Source organism: Anas acuta, chromosome 28 (assembly GCF_963932015.1).
Source record: "Anas acuta chromosome 28, bAnaAcu1.1, whole genome shotgun sequence".
NCBI lineage: Eukaryota > Metazoa > Chordata > Aves > Anseriformes > Anatidae > Anas > Anas acuta.
Genome location: NC_089006.1, coordinates 3,215,478 through 3,236,224, shown reverse-complemented (window position 1 = coordinate 3,236,224; position 20,747 = coordinate 3,215,478). Strand labels below are relative to the sequence as shown.

General features: G+C 62.4%; 2 protein-coding genes across 7 annotated transcripts; both read left to right on the top strand.

Annotated features, from left to right (window-relative positions):
• The first annotated feature begins 14 nt into the window (after positions 1-14).
• Positions 15-14,348, top strand: LOC137845641 (dual specificity protein kinase CLK2). Of its 5 annotated transcripts, XM_068663040.1 has the most exons (20): positions 19-227; positions 1,926-2,095; positions 2,297-2,531; positions 4,281-4,377; positions 4,725-4,791; positions 5,112-5,228; positions 5,465-5,631; positions 6,103-6,197; positions 6,564-6,693; positions 6,969-7,051; positions 7,283-7,362; positions 7,597-7,687; positions 10,901-10,978; positions 11,104-11,238; positions 11,315-11,435; positions 11,528-11,656; positions 11,845-12,004; positions 12,396-12,497; positions 12,579-12,696; positions 12,829-14,348. In XM_068663040.1, the coding sequence occupies exons 2-20, from the start codon at positions 1,926-1,928 to the stop codon at positions 12,973-12,975; spliced, it is 2,322 nt and encodes a 773-aa protein (XP_068519141.1). In that variant the 5' UTR covers positions 19-227; the 3' UTR covers positions 12,976-14,348. The 5 variants fall into 5 exon arrangements, with proteins under 5 accessions (XP_068519138.1, XP_068519137.1, XP_068519141.1 ...); XM_068663037.1 differs by lacking the exons at positions 10,901-10,978; positions 11,104-11,238; positions 11,315-11,435; ... (3 more) ...; positions 12,579-12,696; positions 12,829-14,348 and adding an exon at positions 8,123-8,764 and having other exon boundaries at positions 15-227; positions 4,284-4,377; XM_068663036.1 differs by lacking the exons at positions 10,901-10,978; positions 11,104-11,238; positions 11,315-11,435; ... (3 more) ...; positions 12,579-12,696; positions 12,829-14,348 and adding an exon at positions 8,123-8,764 and having other exon boundaries at positions 15-227.
• A 246-nt stretch (positions 14,349-14,594) lies between these two features.
• Positions 14,595-20,717, top strand: ENTREP3 (endosomal transmembrane epsin interactor 3). Of its 2 annotated transcripts, none has more exons than XM_068663043.1 (12): positions 14,595-15,570; positions 16,241-16,297; positions 16,462-16,572; positions 16,726-16,851; positions 16,933-17,040; positions 17,237-17,397; positions 17,525-17,624; positions 17,701-17,785; positions 17,907-18,485; positions 18,778-18,843; positions 19,088-19,350; positions 19,962-20,717. In XM_068663043.1, the coding sequence occupies exons 1-12, from the start codon at positions 15,352-15,354 to the stop codon at positions 20,130-20,132; spliced, it is 2,046 nt and encodes a 681-aa protein (XP_068519144.1). In that variant the 5' UTR covers positions 14,595-15,351; the 3' UTR covers positions 20,133-20,717. The 2 variants fall into 2 exon arrangements, with proteins under 2 accessions (XP_068519144.1, XP_068519143.1); XM_068663042.1 differs by having other exon boundaries at positions 18,775-18,843.
• The last annotated feature ends 30 nt before the right edge of the window (positions 20,718-20,747 follow it).

Genomic DNA, 20,747 nt, shown 5'->3' with positions numbered 1-20,747 from the left:
GTGACGCAAGCGCGTACGCGTGTGCGTCGTACGTGCGCGCGGCCTGGCTGAGACCCGGATCGGCGGCGCGGCGCGGCGGGGCGCGGCGGAGGAGGCGGCGGCGGCGGCGAGGACGAGCGGCGGAGGAGCCCGAGAGGAGCCGGAGCGGGGCCCGGGATCCCCGGGGGCCCACGGCCGCCATCACGGACTTCCTGTGGGACAAGCGCACCGGGCTGGCTGCGAGGACGGTGCGGCTCGGGGCGGGGCGGGCGGGGTTAGGCCGCGGCGGCCGCTTCCGTGCTCGGCGGCGGCGGCGCCCCCCGGGGCCGCGCTGGGCAGGGCCGGGCCGGGCCGGGCAGGGCCTCCCGGAGGCTCCTCGCCAAGGTCGGGGCCGCGCTCCCGAGGCCCGAGCGCTTCCGGGGGGGCGCTCGCGGGGCGGGCCCAGAGCGCCCGAGGAGGCCGCGGCCAGGCCCGGGGGCACCGGGCGGGGGGTCCGAGCCCTCCCCATCCCCTCTTCCCCCCCTCCCGGCGCGGTCCGTCCCGGTGCCCCGGCCCCGGGCCTCGCTCTGCGGTCGGGTCCCGGCGCTTCCTCTTTCGGCGCCGCGTCCGGTGCGGGCCCCGCCCGGCGGCCGAGCTCGCTGCTGGCGGCCCGGCCCCGCCGCCGATGATCCCCAAACCGGTTCCAGCGCAGCGAAACGCCCCGGTGCGGCCTCCGCCTGCCTGCCAGGAGGGCTGCCCGGCCGCTGGAGGGCTGCCAGCGTCGCCTCCCAGCGCTGCCTTTAATTAAGGGCTGGGAGCGTCTCCCTTGCGCGGCGCTCGCTGGGGGTGTGACGGGCTCGGCGCTCGCCTTGGCCCCAGCGCCGGGTGTCGGTGAGCCACCGCCGGGGAGGGACCGCCAGGGGCTCTGCCGAGCCCGGCCTGGCTGCCGAGGGTGAGATCTGTCGGCGTGCGATGAGTACGTGCCTGTAGCTCGCCACGGCTGTGGGAGTAGCTTTGCCTTCTGGTAGTCCTGCCCCTAACGTCAGCAGAGTTTTGCGGGCAGAAAGTCAGGCAGGTAGGCGAGCGTGCATTCTGAGGGGGGAGGAAAGATCCGCCAGGAGGTTTGTGGGCAGAAATCCAGCTTCTTACCTGCGGAGACAGGGCAGATCTAGCAGCTCAATGCTTGAGAACCAAAATACGCATTGGGAAAGTCTGATATTTTTGGAGTGAGGTTTGGGGGTAGGGGCAGGACCCTAAGAACTCGCGCTTCAGAGGTGGAACTGGGTGTATGGTCTTACTGAGGCATTTTCTTCTTCATTCTTGACTCTAACGTCCCACCTACAGGGCAGAGTTGTGAGTATTCCTTGCCTCTGAGGTAAGGCCTACGAGGCTGCCTTAACACATCTGTGCGTGCAGACGGCGTTCCTGCTCCTTGGATCCTGTAGGGGCCTCTGTGCTTGGAGTGAGAGCTGTAGGTGGTGCTGGCTCAGCAGCAGGACAGAGGCATTTCTTCAGCAGTTGCCCACTCAGGTGCTGGTGCAAGGATTTGGGCCTGGCATCAGTAATATCCTGAGCTTTGTTTTATTGTCAGTTCTTCTTGGTGGAGAGTCTCTGCTTCCTGGGGAGGGCGTAGGGTCAGGGAGAGAAAGCAGGAGCATTGAAAGCACAAATGCTGCTCCTGGAGCTGTGGCCAGTAAAGGCCATGGATAAGAAGTGAAGGGGGAATCGTAACCTGGAGAACAAAACCACAGCAGGCATGGCCCATGGGGGTGGCTGCATCTTCACTCTTACGAGGTTCTGGGGTTCTTCAGAGGTTTGTCCCCTCCCTCTCAAATCCCCCATGCGTACTTAGACATGCTGATTGCTTCCCCCTCTTTGTCCTAACGGTTCTTTGGCTACTGACTGTGTGTGCTGGTTTCTCTCCCTTGCCATTGCCTCATAGTCACGGCCTTGTGTTGTTCCTGCAGATGCCTCACTCTAGAAGGTACCGCTCGTCGGAGCGCAGCAGCCGGGGCAGCTACCATGAGCGTTACAGAAGTCGCAAGCACAAGCGACGGCGGACGCGGTCACGGTCGAGCAGCAGCGAGCGTGACCGTCGGCACCGTCGGGAGGACAGCTACCACGTTCGGTCCAGGAGGTGAGTCAGCCCCGTGGAGCTGCTCGGATTTTGGCTGATTCGTCTTGCTATCGCTTTGCCAGAGCCACCCTGCGCCTCACCTGTCCCCAGCTGACCCGAGGTGTTTCGGCCCGTCCTGTACTTAGCAGGCTCGCGTGCTCTGAGCTGTCACTTCCTGAACAGTGTTCGTAATCCTATCCCCATGGGTTGCTTCTCCCCCAGCTACGACGACCACTCAGCGGACAGGAGGGCCTACGACCGGCGTTACTGTGATAGCTACCGGCGGAACGATTACAGCCGCGAGCGAGGAGAAGCCTACTATGAACCCGAGTACCGTCATTCCTACGAGTACCGGCGCTCCCGGGACCGCGAGGGCAGCTACCGGAGCTGCAAAAGCAGCCGGCGTAAGCACAGGCGGAGGCGGCGCCGCAGCCGGTCCTTTAGTCGCTCCTCATCGGTGAGTATCCTGCTGTGCTGGGCCTCCCCTGTAACCTTTCTCTCGCAGGTGGCAAGCTGGGTAAGTAGAAAACTCACTTTCTAACACTCTCTCGGACTCAGCTTGAGAAATACCTAGAAAGCCTTTGATGCAGGCAGCGGTTCCTGTCCACCGGCCTGGTGCGCCTCAGCAGTGGCTGCCCTGTGCCAGCTGGGCACAGGCAGCTCAGACCCTGCCTTAGCGTTGCCCGCTCAGAGGTGGAAGGCCAGGCGTGCCCCGCAGGGCTGGCATGTCCCCCTGGGGTGGTGCTGTGCTCCACAGCTCCTTTATCCCTACAGAGCGCTGCTTTGGTGTGGTGATGCTCATTAAAGGGCTGTCTAGGAACCCCAGCTGAGCGGTCTTTGTGTGAGGTTTGTACAGAAAGCATTCAGCTGCTCCTGATCCCAGAGAGCTCGGTCTGTCTGCAACAGGTCCCCGTGGCCCCTGCTGATCCCTGATCCGGGCCTGTGTTCTGTGGCAGGAGGCCCCGTCTCTGTGAGCTGGGTCCTGTGTCAGAGCAGGATCCTTTGGGTGGGCGCAGCTGACTTGGGTTGTCACGCCAGGGGCTTTGGCAGGTGAACGTAGCTTGTGGCCTGGTCAGTCCGGGTGGAGGCAGTAACCATCCCAGGCTCTTCCCAGCAGTTTCCCCGGCTTTCTCTTCTTGTCTGTTCTGCTGTTCACCTTCCACTTCTGTTAGACCCCAGACATGTTCTCTGCTCTGTGTGTGGAGCTCTCAGTGTTGTCTGGTCTGTTCTGACTGTGTGTCCAGGGACGGGGTTATGGGCTGGATTCAGGTCCCGAGTCTGCTGTCTGGTTGCTCCCAGGTGTGGGGATGCTTAGCGGAACCAAAGGCAGGAGTTTTCTCTTCTCTGACATAAAATCTCTCATCTGCCTCATCCCAGGCTGTCCCTATTCCCTGTTGGGCCTCTGCTTCTCTCCTGGAAGTTGGCCTTTCCAGGATCAGCTTCTTTGGGGGAGGGTCTAGAAAGAAGTGTCACATCTGCCCCCGGGCAGTTACTTGTAAATTCTCTCTGGTTTTGGATGGATCGTTGTACCAAGAGTTGCTTCTGAAATCTCTGAATTCATCTTAATCTGAGTGTTGGGGCTGGGGGAAGCCACCATGGGAGGTTGTTGGAAGGGGATGGGCAGTGTCTGTGGGGCAGTCTGGCCCTTTGCTTGTGCAGGACTTCCCGGCACCTGCCTCCTGCTGCCTTTCCTCAGTGGCTGATGCGGGGCTGAAGCAAGCCTCTCCCTGCGGTCACTGAGTGCCCGGCTGCAGAGTCGTGCTTTGGCGTGCTCTCTTGGCACTGATCCGGGACCCATAGGCCAGTGCCGTTCCTCTCCAAGCCCCCACAGGAGCAAGAGCAGCTGGCTCCTTCCACTGCCCCTCTGCTAGCCCTCGTTCTGCCCGTCTCTGCTCTCACACTGGTTCGGGTGGGGCTGTTTGTAGGTTCTTTTTTCTTTTTTTTTTTTTTTTTTTTTTTGCTACAACGAAAAGCAAACTGTTTTTTTCTTTTCTGAGCTAGTGTGTTGTATCTTGACATGTTCCCTTGCAATATCCCTATCGTTATATATTCCTCTGTGCCGTATGAATTGGCTGGGAATCTCCTCCTGCAACCCCTCCTCAAACAACCATGTGAATTTCCAAACCAACCAATGCGTGACGCTGGCTGCTGCGCTGGTTTGAAAATCTGATTGGTGAATGATGAATTCCCTGTCTGCCTGGGCCAGCAGCGGAGTCGACAGAGCAGCAGAAGGGCCAAGAGTGTGGAGGACGACGACGAGGGGCATCTGATCTATCGCGTCGGCGACTGGCTACAAGAAAGATGTACAGCCAAATCGTAACATAATTTAGCTCTCTAGTTAAGCTCCCATCGCAGTCGCAGATCTGTCTTATCTTTCTGTTTCATTTTATTTTCATTGTTTATTAAAGAGAAACCCTCTCCTTTTCCTTCCCCTTTTGTTAAAACTACGTTTATATTTTGTATTGTTACTGAAGTGCCAGGGAACTAGGGCAGTTGCCTTGTGCAGCCGGTGTCAGCCTTCCGCTGCTCCGGTCTCTCAAGCTGTGTGCAGGTTAGGTGTTGCAATGCATTCTCCTCTGCCTTGTGTATGCGCTGCATCCAGGTCGTGCTCACTCTCTCATGGGCTTTTCTCTTCTTCTCTCCCTCCCAGATGAGATTATTAGCACCTTAGGGGAAGGCACATTCGGCAGAGTGGTGCAGTGCATGGATCACCGGAGGTACGCCCGCTCCTGGGGCAGGGAGGGGTGTGGTGATGAGGAAAAAAGGCGGCGCAGCTGGTGAAATAGTCTCGTGCTTAAAGCAGGTGGAAATGGGTCCCTCAATTTCTAGTATTCCTCTGCTTGTGTGGGTGCTCATCCCGTTGGGTCATCCATGTGTTGGAGAGGGACTGGGGGGAGTCTCAGGGCTGTTCATAGCAAGGGAGAGGATGTATAAATCTTCACGTGAAGAGACTAGTTCAGAAAGCCCTTTTTTTGCAGGGCACAGTCTCTGACACAACTCCAGAGTGACCTTGAGTTTTCTTCCTGTTTCTCCCCAGGGGTGGTGCACGTGTTGCTCTCAAAATCATTAAAAACGTGGAGAAATACAAAGAGGCTGCCCGACTAGAAATAAATGTGCTGGAGAAAATCAACGAGAAGGATCCTGAGAACAAGAAGTGAGTGCACTCAGCTGGTGACAAAATGGAAGGGAAAGCATCGTCCTAGCGCAGTTGTAGGGATGGGATGAGAGAGGTGTTTGGTGTGTGACTGAATTCATCTGTAGCTAGTTTTTGGTGGCGCGTTGCCTTGGTACAGGATACAGACCTAGCAAGGAAGGGGTGAGCCTGGTGCAGGGACAGCCCATCTGAGTGGTGTGTACAGATCTGTCCCGAATCTGACTCTTTCTCTTCAGCCTGTGCGTCAGGATGTTTGACTGGTTTGACTACCACGGCCACATGTGCATCTCCTTCGAACTGCTGGGGCTCAGCACTTTTGATTTCCTGAAGGACAACAACTATCTGCCTTACCCCATCCACCAAGTGCGGCACATGGCCTACCAGGTGTGCCAGGCCGTGAAATGTAAGTGTTCATTGCTCTTTTCTCTGCTGGTCCATGACTGACCTGGAGAGCTGTGTGGCTCCCAACTTCAGCGCCAGTTCTGCAGCTGGTGGCCCGATGCAATGAGTTTTTGCCACAGTGCTGCTGTGCCAGTCCTGAGACTGAGCCTTCCTGCCCCTCCGTGGTGAATGTGTGCCTGGGGTGAATCCTTTTTCTTTGCCTGGTTATAATGCTTCTGATGCCTGTGGGCTGGCAGCTGCCCAGAGCACTTCAGCATCCACCTTCCTGTGTACGTTCTGGTGATCGATGCGATCAATTTTTGTGCTTCTGTCGAAGCACCTTGGCCTAGACTGGCCTGTCTGTTCACACCCAACTTCAAACATGGGCTAAAACTGTGCCAGCAGCAACCCAAGTTAATGCTGTTTGCTCATCAGGTGGATGCAGCATCGTTTTGCTTCTGTTTCTTGACCCTGGTTCTGTTTGCTCCCTCAGTTCTGCATGACAATAAACTCACTCACACTGACCTCAAACCTGAGAACATCCTCTTTGTGAACTCTGACTACGAACTCACCTATAACCTGGAAAAGGTAACGCAACAGCTTTGCTCTAGAAGTGTCCTCTCGGGTTCTTGTTGTCCCTGACCTTAGCACGGGGAGGAGTTGGGCTATAGGAGATAGTGTTGGCTGGCTGCGTTCACGTGTTTGTTCAGGACAAATCTGGGTGAACTGCCTGTATACAAGTAAGCTATGGAGACCACAGACTCCAGCTGAATGAGAGTTTTTTTGGGGAGGTGCTGTGCTGCACATTGGAGGGTATGCGCCAGCACTAATAAACCCTGCAAAGCATTCCCTTCCCCTGGTCCCCTGTGGCAAAGCCTCGGTTGTGTAAGGTCCTTGTGTGTTGGTCCTTGTTTGGAAGCTGCTGAGTAACTGCTGTCTTTCTCCCTCACAAAGAAGCGAGATGAGCGGAGTGTGAAAAGCACGGCCATCAGAGTGGTGGACTTTGGCAGTGCCACGTTTGATCACGAGCATCACAGCACAATTGTCTCCACCAGGCACTACCGGGCCCCGGAGGTCATACTGGGTAGGTTCTCGCTGGCCTTTCTGCAGCTGCAGGCTTTTGTCTCGAGGGCACGGGGAGCTGCCTGCTGGATTAATTCAGAGAGGGCTGGGGGCAACAACTTGAAACTGGTGGTTTTGGCATTGCTATCAGCTGGGTAGCGTATTGCCACTAATGTAGCAGGAGAAGGCCAGAATGGGAATTGTTTTTCCAGTTACTTGATTTTTAAAAGGGTGAGGGAGAGGGACTTGGAATCCGGGGCCATAACTGTATTTTCTTTTCAATACATTGTTTTTTAGAGCTTGGCTGGAGCCAGCCCTGTGATGTTTGGAGCATCGGCTGCATCATCTTTGAGTATTATGTGGGTTTCACCCTGTTTCAGGTGAGAACCGTATGCTCTGTGGCTTCCTCACAACTGGTGAAAGAGGATGTGGCTGTTGCCCAGCACAGCCAGGAGCCTCTGGGGCTGATGGAGTTCCCTCCATCACTGCAGGCCTGTAGAGATGACCGAGGCGTTGGCCAGCAGGGGGTTCTGAACTGGGAATCACCCGGGTCTGGAGGCAGAAAGACTGTAATCTGTTCCATGCCTCCCCTTTATGCTTGTCTCCCCCAGACACATGACAACCGGGAGCACCTGGCCATGATGGAGAGGATCTTGGGGCCAATTCCTTCTCGGATGATCCGGAAGACCAGGTGAGAAAGGCCAGCTGGGCACTGCAAGGCTTCCTGGCTCTTCCCCGCTTTATGTAGAGCGGTTCTCTTCAAGGGATCAAACTTTGCAGCTGCCTGCTGAGTCAGTCCGTGCTGCTGCAGTGTCCTGAGTGATGTGTGCGCCCCCGGCAGAGTAGTGGCAGGGCTGGCGCGTTGCTTCTGCTGCAAGGTGTTTGGTGCTTGGGTGTAACCTGTTCCCACCTCTTCCTCTGACAGGAAGCAAAAATATTTCTACCATGGCCGCCTGGACTGGGATGAGAACACCTCTGCTGGCCGTTATGTTAGGGAAAACTGCAAGCCACTGCGGGTAAGGCGGGGTGGGCAGGAGCACCTGGTTGCTTTATCCTTTTCTCATTGCAGAGTCTTACAGTGCCAGCCCCAGTTCTGAAGATTCTTCCCGTGGGCAAGGTTGGGCCACTGAAAGGGTCAGACCAGTATCTTCCTGAAGGAGCCTTGGCTGTCCCAGACATAAACTAGGAGGACTGCAGCAGCCTGAGCTTAACCTCAAGTGGATGAGGAGGAGGGCAAGGAGACTTCAGGAAGTGTCTGGGGAAGATGGGGAAGGGGGAAAACCCTCGACAGTTCTGTGCTTGTTAAAGTGGCCTAGAGTTCAGGCTTAGGACGAATGCAGGTCTGAACAGACCAGTCCTCCCCCACCTTAGCTGTTCAGCCCAGGGAGCGTTCTGTGACCAGCACGGGGTGCAGCGTCCTCCGCCCTGACCTCTCCCCTCTCTCTCCGCAGCGGTACCTGACTTCTGAGGCCGAGGACCATCACCGCCTTTTTGACCTCATTGAGAGCATGCTGGAGTACGAGCCGTCCAAGCGCATCAGCCTGGCTGAAGCCCTCAAGCACCCGTTCTTCGACATGCTGGAGATGGAGCCAAGCACAAAAATGTGGGACTCTAGCAGAGACATCAGCCGGTGACGCCACAGGTGCCAGCCTGCCCTCAGATTCTAGCCCCCGTGGAGGCCTGTGTGATTTCTATTCAGACATTTGGTGCTTTTTTTATACATAAACTCCCTGGACATGTTTGTAAAGCTGTTAATATGTGAGATACTGTAAATAGCCCATATTCTATCAGCCTCTGAGCACCACAACCTCCTGCTGTTGCTGCTGCCGCTATCGTGAGGCGAGGGGCTTGTATGTCCATATTGTAAATACCTCTGTTCATGTGTTGCTTTGTCTCCTGTTCTCTCCTGCCCGCCTCAGTGTAAATACTCCAGGACTCGCAGCTCTGTAGCTTATCTGTTTCCTTGTAAGTTATGAAACTGGTGGGATTGCATGGGAATTATTTTTTGGATCAATGTCATAGCCCATCCCCACACCAGAGTTTTATAAGAATTTTGTACAGTCTTTGTGAGAAGTAAATATGAAGTGAATAAACCTTCCGGCCTGTGTTTGGACCAGCTGCAGCCTGTCTTGAGGCTGTTCTGCTGGTGGTTTTTACTCCTGAGAGGCGGTGACTGTGCTGCACCCTGCAGAGACAAGGAAGATGCATCCTCGTGTTGCAGGAAGAAAGCTGCTTCAGTCTGGTAAACCCCTGGGTAACAAAGCCAGCTTTATTCACCCACCTGCCCAGGTCTTCCCAAGCTTGGATGATGGCCTTGTTGTCTGAGCTGCTGCAGCTGGCCTGAAATAGGTCCAGGACGAGCAGATTCTGGCATGGTGGGTGGCAAAACGTGGGTCCTGTGTTGTGCCCTGAGACTGGTATTCAAAGGTGGGAAGATTTAGTATATGAAACAAGTCTTCCTCCTAGCAAAAGGATAACAGGGACTACTTAGATCTGTGTGGTAAAGCCAGGCACAAAAAGTCTGAAGGGAGCAGCCTAGGTGCTGCTTTACTAGAGAAACCCCCTTACTCCATGGGCAGGTGATCGAGGGCTGTACAGATGCCTACAGGGGGTGGCCCAACAGTGTGTGCTGTAGCCCAGCACAGGGAAATGGGTCTGGCTGGGCCTTTTTGTGAGGCTGGGCCCTTGACTTGGGCTTTTCCATGGGATTTGCTGGGGGAAGTCATAGACCTGATGGGACCTCTGTCTTGCTGCTTTGCCCACGCGTGTCTGCAAGAGTCTTGTGTCAGGAACAGCAGACGTGGTCTGTTCTACACAAGTGTCCCCCTTTGTTGCTGTGCCATCAGTCTGTGGCAGACTGTCCATGTCATCATGCAAAGAGATAAAGGAAAACACCAGCTTCACCTGGAGTTAGTTGGGGGTGTCACAGAAGGAGTGACACTGGCTCATCTCCACGCACTTGTGGTCTTAAAGAGCTTGTGCTGGAAGCTTTTACCTGGTTCCTGCAGCACTGCCCAGTCAGACGGCAGCCAGCCACGCAGCTCGCGGGTGGTGTGTGCCAGAGAAGGAGAGTGGGGGGAAGACCTGGTCCTGCTGCATCTGTAGCCAGCCCCTGGGTGAGCCTGCATTGGAATTAAATTGAGCAAATAATATCTGCAGTCTGTCAGACTTCAAAAAACACAGCACCCTGGTGTCCAAAATCTGAATCCGCAGCTTTTAACTTCCCAGCCAAGAGCACCACAGTGAGGTGGCAGCTGTCCGGGCTGAGGGGGGAGCTCACAGCTTTGTGCGTAACTTTAAGTCTCCTCTGTTCAGAAGGAGGGGAGATTTTTAGACAAGAGGCGTAGCTGCTGCTGAGTACTGAAGTCTGGGATGGGAACTAGAGGCAGGTGGGGATTTCTCTCTTGTGCTGGGGAATTCCTTTTTGGGAGGGGGCTGTTGGCACGCTGCCTGTAGCTGCTGGAATGGGTGATCCCTATAAATAACCCATCCGGGAGGCACCACTTTAATTACCCCAGCCGCTTGTCGTGCCACCAATTCCTCCCTGACCGTTTCACGTCCACGAAACCCGCCGTGCATCGCTGGGGGGCAGTGAAGCAGCCGCCTTGCTGCCCCCGGGGCTAACGCTCGCCTGGCCCCGGGGCTGCAGCGGCGAGATTTGGGCAAATCTTCGGCTTTGGGGCTGAGACCTTTTGGGTCCCCGCAGGGGGAAGCGCCTTTTTGCTGGGCCTGGCTGAACGGGGCCCAGGGCGGGTGGGGCCAGGCCCGGTGGGGCCCGGTGAGGCCTGGTAGGCCCCGGGGAGGCCGGGCCCCATCCCGGCGTTGCCATGGGGACGGCGTTGCCATGGGGACGCGCTCCCAGCAGCCCCTGCGCTGCGGACGGGGCAGAGAAGCCGAAATAGGAAGGGGGGGGGGAAGAAAAGGGCTCGGCGCCACGTGACCCCAGGGCCACGTGGCCGCGTCACGTGCTCGCTTCCGCCTCGCCCCGCCCCGCGCAGGCGCAGAGCCCCCTGCGGCGAGGCCCGTCCGGAGCCGCCGGTGCTGTCGCGGGGCGGTCCCGGTGCTGCCGGTGCCGGTCCCGGAGCGGCCATGGCGCAGCGCGGCGGCCCCGCGGTGCTCCCGGACAACCCCTTCCAGGTGCGGGGCGGCCCCGTCCCGCCCCCGGGCCTCGCTTCGGGCCCCGGTACCGGCCCCGCTCCCGGTGCCAGCCCCCGCCGCGTCTCTTGCAGGACCCCGCCGTGGTGCAGCACCGGCCCGGCCCCGAGAGCGCGGCGCTGGACGCCTACAACCCCTTCGAGAACGGCGCGGTGAGCCGGGGGTGGGCCCGGGCCCCGCGGTGTCCCGGGGCCGCCTCCCGGGGGCCCTGCCCGGGGCTCGGCGCGTCGCGGCCGGGCGCTACCGGTGGCTCAGCGCCTCCCTCTCGGTCCCGCAGCCGCCGCCGCCGCCGTACCATGCCCCGGCCGGGGCCCCGCCCGCCGTAGGCGTGCCGCCGCCGCAGGGAACCGCGCAGCCCCCGAGGAGACCGAGCCCCACGGAGCCCCGGAACTACGGCTCCTACGGGACGCAGGTACCGGGGCTGGGCGGGGGCAGCCCGGGGGGGCCGGGGGAGGAGCGGGCAGCTGAGCGCCGCGTGTCCTCCGCAGGCCTCGGCGGCAGCCGCCACGGCCGAGCTGCTGAAGCGTCAGGAGGAGCTGAACCGCAAGGCGGAGGAGCTGGACCGGCGGGAGCGGGAGCTGCAGAACGCCGCCCTCGGCAGCGGTGCCAGTGAGTGCCCCCGCGGCGGCGGCCCCGAGCCCCTCGGGCCCCTTCTGCACGGCGCCGCACTTCTCTGCCTCTCACCTCCTTTTGCTCTGCAGCGAGACTGAACAATTGGCCCCCGCTGCCGTCCTTCTGCCCCGTGAAGCCTTGCTTCTACCAGGACATCCCCGTGGAGATCCCCGCTGACTTCCAGAAGACAGTTTCCACCATGTATTACCTCTGGATGGGTGAGTCCCCGCGTGGAACGTGAGGCCTGGGGAGCAGGTAGAGGACCGAGCCTCCTGCACGTGAGGGAATGCTGCTGCTCTGGAGAAGTTGCGATTGCAACTCGGTGCCTAGGCCCAGGGGGGTGACTTCTTGGCATGGGGAGTGGGGAGCCTTGCTTGGGGCGCCTGACCGATGTCCTCTCCCTCAGCCAGCACCATTGCTCTCTTCCTGAACTTCTTGTCCTCGCTCGCCTGGTTCTGCGTGGATCCCTCGTCAGGGTCTGGGTTCGGCCTCTCCATTCTCTGGGCTCTTCTCTACACGCCCTGCTCCTTCGTCTGCTGGTATAGGCCCATGTACAAAGCCTTCAGGTGTGTATCTGCTGGAGCTCACGGGCCAGCAAAGCAGTGGGGTGGGACATCTGCCAGGCTGGTGCCTGTAACGGAGGAAACCAGGCTCTGTGCTAAACCAGGACTGCACACTGAGGGTGTCCCAGCGCCGTACCTGTGTTTCCTACGGGTCTCTGGGATGTGATCCTGGGCTGAACCCCTCTGTGAGGAACACGTTTTGCTCTGGATGGGGCAAAGGAGGTCACAGGAGTGTTTTCCTGTGGCTGTTGTTGGACATCCCTGTACTGCCTTGTGCCTCTTCCTCTTGCTTCCCCACTCTCCCCGTTACAAGTCCCTTAACCACCGGTTAAGGGAGGTGGCTGCATGTCTGGTGCCTTTCTCTGGCCTAACCTCGTCTGTCTCTTTCTCCCAGGAGTGACAGTTCGTTCAACTTCTTTGTCTTCTTCTTCGTCTTCTTTGCCCAGAATGTGATGTACGTGCTGCAGGCCATCGGCATACCCAACTGGGGCTTCAGGTATGTGCTGCGCTCACCCCGGAGCAGGGGGAGGCGGGTGGGGCAGAGGGAACCCGTGGACAGCCACTGCTTGTTTTACAGTGGCTGGATATTGAGTCTGATAGCGCTGAGGAAGAACACGGCTGTGGCTGTGATGATGATCCTGGTGTCCCTGTTCTTCACAGCGGTGGCTGTGTTGGGCATCATTATGCTGAAGAAGGTGAGCGAGGAGTGAACGCTGGGGCAAAATATCGGGACGCGTGGGTTTGGGCTGGCGTGGAGCACAGCTCTGTGCACTTGGTGTTGGAATGGGGCTGGGGCAGTGACTCCTGAGCTTGCTGCTCTCTTCCAGATTCACTCTCTGTACCGCCGGACGGGTGCCAGCTTCCAGAAGGCGCAGGAGGAGTTTGCCGCAGGGGTCTTTTCCAACCAGGCAGTGCGCACAGCGGCGGCCAATGCTGCTGCGGGTGCGGCCACCAACGCCTTCCGGGCACCCTAGCAGGGTGGGGGCCCTGGCTTGTCCCTCACACGCGGGCTGTTTGGTAAAGAAGAGGAAATCCAAGTTGCACTTTCATTGGATCCCCGTGTGTCTGCATCAGCTGTCAGAGGCTGCCTCATCCCAGCTTGGAAGTGCTGGTGCCTGAATCGTTTGCTGCTCTAACCCCTTTCCTCGTGGATGGAGGCTGGTCTGGTTCGTGCTGGTCCCCTTCCCTCAGCGGACTGGGGGAAGGAGCCGGGGGGGGAGGTGCAGTGGCCCAGTCATTGTCCTTCCTTCCAGCACCAGTTGCTGGGGGGCAGGAGTCCCCTCCGGGTGCGTGACAGGGACTGAAATGGCTGCTGCCTTTCCTCTCTATTGGCCAGGATCTCCCCTTTCCCCACCTGGTGATGCCACTTATGTGCTCCAGGGCATGGAGGGTTCCCACCTGTGTCCAGTCCCAGGGTGTGCGTGGGCTGGCTCAGCCCTGGAGGCTTTTGCTTGCCTCTTCTTGGAAGCAGGACCTCAGTCCCTGCCCAGAAATCATTCCTGTCTTCCCTAGGGGAGTGCTCATGTGGGATTGGGCTGGCTCTGTCCCCAGGGTGCTGAGCTGGGAGGCAGACTCCATCCAGTTCCCTTCCTTTGTCCTTCATGGTGCTGGGCTGAGCCTACTCCAAGCACGGGGCTGTGAGGAGAGCACTGCTTTGCAGGCAGCGGTGGCGCATCAGCTTCTGATGGCGGCTCTTTGCCTTTAGCCTGCGTGCAGTCCCTCTCTGGGATTGGTGCTTGGTGGACCCTAAATCCAGGCTGGGTTTTGAGGAGGGCTCCTCGTACCTCTCCAGCTTGAGCTCCCTCTGCCCCTCCTCGCTCCCAGCCCTCGGGGATGTGAACAGCTTCTCCCTTCTTCATCTCTGCCCGCTGTGGGGACGGTGCCCCCCTCCCTGTCCCTAGCACTCCCCAGTCCGCTGTGTCCTTTCTTTGTGTGGCTTCACCCTCCTCCCTCCTGGGGGGCTGAGCCCGTCCCTGCGTGCAGCACTGCCCACACTGTGCCCTGTGTCCCCTTGCCCCTGTTGGCCCCAGCCCCATCCACCAGTGCCCCCAAGAGGACCAGGGGACTGGGGACCACGAGTTCTGCTTTCATCCACCAGTGGATGGGGCTGGTTCCCCTCCTGCTGCTGCTGGGGTGGTGGGACGGGGTCGTGCCTTCCCCTGGGGCCGGCTCCTTGCTGCTGGGGGGGGGGGCTCCGCTCTGCGCCCCCCACAGCTGGGACCCGGCGGCCGCTTCCCCTCCTGCTGCCCCGGGGCCGCGCTGCTCCCCTTCCGGCCTGTCCCGTGCTGCTGTGCCGAACGCCACGCCGCCTTCAGGTTTAATTTAAGAAATAAACCGACTCCGACTCCTCCTCGCCTCCGCTGCGTCTCCACGGGGAGGGGGGGTGGGAAACGGGGACGCACCGGAGCCTCCCGGACTACAGCTCCCGGCGTGCCGCGCAGGGGCGGGCCGGGGGGGGGCCGCCGCATCCCGGGCTCCCGGCGGGGCTGCGGGCGGTGGCGGGAGCGAGCCCGGATCCGCCCGGCTCCGCCTGGGGCGCGCCCGCTCCGCCGCCTCCCCCCCGACCCCGCTCCGCGCCCCGCCGCCCTCCGGGAAGCGGCCCCCGGAGGCCGCGGCGGGGGCGATGCTCGGGCGCGCTCCCCGCGGCATCCCGCCGGCCGGGCGGTCCCTCCGCCCGCAGCCGGGGCTGGGGGGCCCGGGACGGCGCGGCCGCCGGTAACGGCAGCGGAGGAAACGGGGCTCTTTTTTTTGGGGAGGGCCCCGGACCGGGCCGGTTCCGCGCGGGGCTCCGTGCGCCCGGACCCTGCGCCCGCTGCCTCCGGAGGATGCTCGGGGGCTCGGGGGGGGAGCGCAGCCACGAGCTCGCCCCTGCCTCCTGCCGCTGCCTCGGGGACCCCCTGCACGGCCCGGGGGCCGCGCTCCCGGCACCGTCTCTTGTTCCTTGCGGAGCAGCCCCAGCGCCTGGCGGCCTGAACCCGGGGCTCGAGGGACGGCGAGAGGGGAGAAGCCCCAGGCCCGCGGCTCCAGGCGGGCTCGCTGGCCCGAGCCAGGGCGGCGGTGGGATGCGCAGGGACCGCTGAGGCTGGTTGTCCTCCCGGGACATCCCGCGGACCTCCTGGGAGCCCCGGGTCCTGCGTGGCCGTGGGCGCTGCCCCGAGCACCCAGCGCGGGGAAGAACCACCCTCAGCATCCTCCGGGAGACAAAAGGTGGAGCCCGGCCTGGTCGTGGCGAGCGCCCGCTCCTGCTTCCCCTGGGCCGCTCGTCCCCGTCCTGGCGTGGTCCTACCGGCGGCCCCGGGGCTCCAGGGGGCTGTGGGGCCGGTGGCTCCCGCTCGCTGCCCGGGGCCGCCATGCCCTCCCCCAGCGACTCCAGCCACTCGCTGACCGGCCGCACGTCTCGCAGCCTCACCCACCTCCGCGTCCAGAGGACCTGGCTGCAGATCCTGCTGGTGCTGGGCTTCATCCAGGTCATCCTGGGCGTCCTCATCGTCACCTTCAGCCTGGTGGCAGCCACCATCACGCCCTCCGCCAAGATCCGTCACTCCTGCCCCTCCTGGGCCGGCTTCTCGGTGAGTGGGGGGCAGGGGCTCGCGTGCTGAGGGGCCCGCTGTGGATCTGCAACTCTGGGTCCCCGCTGCTCCCAAAGCGCCGTGCTGAATTTGCTGCTGGTCCCCATGGGGAGTTTGGCCCTGCTGCTCCCCCACCTTGTGCCGGGGGGCTGCCGCAAGGCACCGTGGGAGAATCCCGGGGGTTCCCCTGGGGTGACTGTGAGGGATGGGGACCCCAGGGCCGTGTCTTGGTGGTGGGGGGCACATATCGAGGTGATGTGCTCACGGGCCTGTCTGAAGGGGCAGGGGAAGGGTGTGCAGGGTGCGGCAGTGGCAGCGTGGAGGGGTACGGGGCAGCCTGGCCTTGCTCCCGAGCTGTGCCACGGGATGCTCTGCCTGCCATGGGCACTGGGTGAGGGCAGGACCCCGGTGTGACCCTGCGGCACCGGGCCGGGCCTGGCCTTGCTGCCCGGCACAGAGCTGCCTGCAGTCCCCGGGCTCTCTGCTGCCCTGAATCAGCAATTTCTCCAGGCTTGCGGCACAGGAGCAGTCCATATGGCCCTGCTGCTCCCGGGCCAGCTCTGGGCCAGCAACGCTTGGGGGGCTCTTCCCAGGCGGGGGGGGGCTGCTCTGGGCCACGCTGCCCAGCAGGGACCCCTCCCCATCCTCACTGCTGGGCGTGTGTCTGCAGCTGGCGCTGTCCGGGCTCATCGGCATCGTCTCCTGGAAGCGGCCCTTCACCCTGGTGGTAGGTGTCGTGGGGACCCTCCCCTCTGCAGATGTCTTTGGGCAGGCTGGAGGGGGCCGTGTGTGCCCCCCACCACCACCCTCGCACTCGTGGCCGTGCCCACATTTCAGCTCCCTGCCCTGCCAGCCCTGCCCAGCTCTCAGCCCCTCTCCTCCCTGCTGCAGATCACCTTCTTCACGCTGCTGTCGGTGCTGGGCGTCATGCTGAGCCTGGCCGGGTCCATCCTGTCCTGCCAGAACGCGCAGCTGGTGAAGTCCCTGGAGGCCTGCGAGAGGGTGAGGCTGGACAAGGCGGAGAGGCCGTGGCACAGCGAATCGTCCCTAGCTGCAGGGCTCCGAGGACGTGGGGAGCTGGTGGCTGGGCTCTCTGGTGGCTCTTGGGAGAGAGCACGGGGTCTGGAGGTCCCTCATGGCCTTCCTCGTCCCCAGGAGAAGGACTCGTGCGTCTGCTGCCAGACCTACCTGGAGCATGCGCCTGCTTCCTGCAGCCAGCAGAGCGAGATGCTGACCATGTTCCCCAACCCTGACTGCCGGAGCATCCGCGTGGCACTCAAGGTGGGTGAGGGCTCCTTGGAGAGCAGCTGCGCGCCCCTCCAGGCTCTGTGGGCGCCCATAGCTTGTCCTGCTCCTCCCCAGGATCTCCTCTTCAGCGTTTGTGGCTTGACCGTCTTCTCCACCATCATCTGCACGCTCTCTGCCGTCGTGTGCTGCATCCAGATCTTCTCCCTGGACATCGTCCACGTGGTGAGGCCCGGCCCTGACCCGCGAGGACACGGGACTGGGCATCCCCAGGCTGGCTGGGCCACCGGGGGGCTGGGGCAGGACCTGGCCCAGGGGCCCTGCAGGGCCCAAGAGGAGCAGGACGTGCGCTCCCGCCGGATCTCTGGACGGGGAGTGTCTGCCCCTTACGCCAGCTCTTCCTTGTTCCCTCTCCCTGCAGCTGGTCCCCCAGCGCTCCAACTCCGTGACGCTGGAATGCACGTCGCCCCCCGACACCTTTCTGCAGAGCATGCTGGACTTCGAGGAGTTCGTGCCTCCGGTGCCACCCCCCCCGTACTACCCCCCCGAGTACACGTGCAGCTCCGAGACCGACGCGCAGAGGTACCCAGCGGGGAGCAAGGCCGCTGTAGTCGGGCCTGCGCGCTTCAGTGCAGGAGCAGGGGGGGGCGTTTGTCACCAAACAGGGCTTGTCCCACCTGAGGTGGCTTTTCTGCTCTTGCCTCTTCAGCATCACCTACAATGGCTCCATGGACAGCCCTGTGCCTCTCTACCCGACCGACTTTCCCCCCTCCTACGAGACCGTGATGGGGCTGCGCGGGGACAGCCAGGTGGGAGCCGCAGGGCTGTGGGCAGAGCGCGGCTCCGCTCCTGCCCTGCCCGTGCCCTGACGGCGCTGCCCTGCAGGCCACGCTGTTCGACTCGCAGCTGACTGATGGTTCGCACGCCTGCACCTGCGACCGCGTCCCCTCCATCGTGCTCAGCGGGGAAGGTGAGCGCGGCCTTGTCTGCGCACCCCCGGTGCGGGGCAGGGGGGAGCAGGCCGGGCCCAGCACTGCAGGACCTGCCCTCTGCAGCAAGCTTGCTGCTGACGCCCACTCTTCTCCTTGCAGTGTCCATGGACAGCGGGTCCCTGATCATGTCCGAGATCGTGGACATCCCCGGGGACAGCAGCCCCTCGGAGGACTCGTGCCTGCTGGAGCTCCAGGGCTCCATGCGCTCCGTGGACTACGTCCTCTTCCGCTCCATCCAGCGCAGCCGCGCTGACTACTGCCTGAGCGTGGACTGCGTGCAGTGCAGCCACCACGCGCGCAGCCCCACGCTGGGCTTGCAGGGGCCCTTCGAGGAGACGCCGCAGCCCCGGGCACGTGGCGAGCGCTCCTACTCCTGCTCCACGGCAGAGCCCGGCCACAACGGGATCTTGGTGGGGGGAGCCGTGACCCACAGCTGCAACCGCCTGGAGGGGCTGGCCCGCTGCATCGGGCCCTGCTTCCCCGAGGTGCGGCTCAAGGACAAGAGCTCGCTGCAGGGGCAGAGGGGCAGCCGCTCCGCAGGACCCGGTAGCGGGCGCCTCTTCCACCCGCGGCGCAACAGCGAGACCTCCTGCCCCTCGTCTCCAGCCCCAGGGCTGAGCCAGCGGCCCCTCGTGAGATCGCACAGCGACCCCGGTGTCCTGATGGTTGGTGACACCGGTAGGTGGGAACGGCTGCCGAGACGGGGACGTGTGCGCAGCGGTTTCTGACTGGTGCAGCTGGGATGCTCCGTGGGCTTTGCTGCATTTCTTTGAGGCCGGGCAGGGTTAAAGTTGGGCTGGGGTTGGTGGCTGCTCCAGGGGAAGGGGGAGAGGCAGGCACACGGACTGCTTGGCCGGGAGGATGGGGATGCTGGTGCTGGGCCTAGAGGGGGCACTGGCTGGTGCTGTGGGGCTGCATGGCAGCACAGGACAATGCCAAACTTTGAATGTGTTCTTTGTGCTTCCAGCAGATTTCAGGGAAGTACTTTATACCAAAGCACTGGAGGATAACGTGTCCAATTCCTCTGCAGATACAGGTCAGGGCACGGTCCTCTGCGGGCACTGGGAAACAGTGGGGAGGGTTAGGGGGAGGGTTTCGGCAGCCCCTTGAGGGGTCAGCACCACCATTTGGGATGCTGGAGATCTGCATGTGCTTCTGTGCCCACTGGTAGGCGACAGGAGGTGAGAGGGTCCCCAGAGCTCTGGGGACAGGGACAGTGGGGATGGGGACTGCAGGGACATGGCCACGTTGCCTGGCACCTCACAGCTGCGTCTCTGCAGGGCTGTGCTCAGAGGCCTGCCTGCTCCACCGTTCGCACTGTGACTCGCCCCCGCTGCTCCGCGCTGGCTCCGTGGGGAAGAACAAGCTGCCGGTGTCCAAGAAGGTGACGCAGCAGCTGTCGAAGACAACGACCCGCTCCCTGGGGGACCTGAAGGTCTGCCGGGGCACCCGCGGGTTGGTGGCCAGGTTCCTGCAGAGACCCAAGCGCAACCCCGCAGCTGCAGTGGAGGTGCCTGGGCACAGCCCCCAGGGGCACAAGCAGGTAGGCTCTGACAGCTGGGGCGTCCCTGCCCCCCCTTCCCCAGCTCCCCTTCCCCAGGGAGCCCCACGCGTGCCCTCTCCCACCTGCCAGCACCTCGGCGCTGGCCTTCCTGGGGTCCTGGGTCCTCTGGCCCCCTGCGGCTGGGTGCTGCCTGTCCTGAGCCAGGACGCGTCCCTTCCCCTTGGCCCTGGCCAGCTGTAGCCGTGAGTGTGAAGGCCCCGTGTGTTGCAATGGCTTTGGCTTTGCTCCTGAGTCACTGCAGCCTCGAGGAAGCCGCTGTGAAATCCCAGCCTCGACTTCCCAGCTGGGGAGCGTAATGATCCTTTTCCTGCTTTCTGGGATTAGCCCTCCCTTGCGGGACTCCAGAGGCCTTGCGCAGCCCGGGGAGCTGCGATGGGAACAAGTCTGTCCTTAATGACAGCGTGTGCGTGTCACGCACGCCTCTGCCATCCCCTGCCACTCCTGCCGTCCTGCCCAGCGCATCCGCCTGCCTCCAGCCTCCTTGCTGGAGCACACGGGCTTCCCCCAAAGCACGGGCATCCCCTCCTGCTGCGGGAGTCGTCCCATAGGGTGGGCAAGCAGTGCCACAGCCTGTCCCCATGGGGTTGCAGGTCCCCTGGAGCGCCTGGCCGGGAGCGGAGCAGCGCCAGGAAGGCATCCACCTGCGGAGCTGCGGGGACCTGAGCTCCACCTCGTCCCTGCGCCGGCTCCTGTCCGCCCGCCGGCTGGAGCGTGGCCGCCCGCGGAGCCTCAGCGGGACCTGCAAGGAGAGCGTCCTCTGAGGGCAGCGCTGGCCCCGTGGCACGGCCTCGGCCTCCACAGAGACCCTGGAGCTGGGGGGTGCCGGGAGGGCCCCGCTCCTGGACGCTGCTCCCCCCACCTGCGGGGCCAGGCCCCGGTGTCGCTGTCCTGGGGCTTCCTCATGGCCCCTTCCCAGGGTCGGGGGCGAGGGGCTGGTCCCCTGGGGTGGCCGCTGTGGGGCCAAGCGGGCTGTGCCCCCGTCCCCTGCCCTGACCCCGTGCCTGTGCCCGCGGTGCCCGTGCCTTGTCCCCACTGCTGTCCCTGGTCCCCTGCGCTGGCCGTGCCCCGGCCCCGTCCCGGTAGCGCCCTGGCCCTGCACCCAAGTCCCAACCCCGCCGGTTGTGCCTGGCCCCCCCCGCCCCGTCCCGCACCGGCCGTGCCTGCGTGTCCCCGCGCCCCCCGCCCCCCGGTACCGCCCCGGGGGTCCCTGCACAGATTTAGGGGGGTCGGTGGGGGTGGGGGCCCGTCCCGTTGCCACCGGGCCGCGGCGCTTGCAGCTGCTCCGCCACTCGCTAGAGAACCAAATAAAGGTGTTCGCCTGCCCGACGGGGCCGGGGGGGCCTGGATGGGCGCCTGGGGGCTCCGTGGGGACCGGG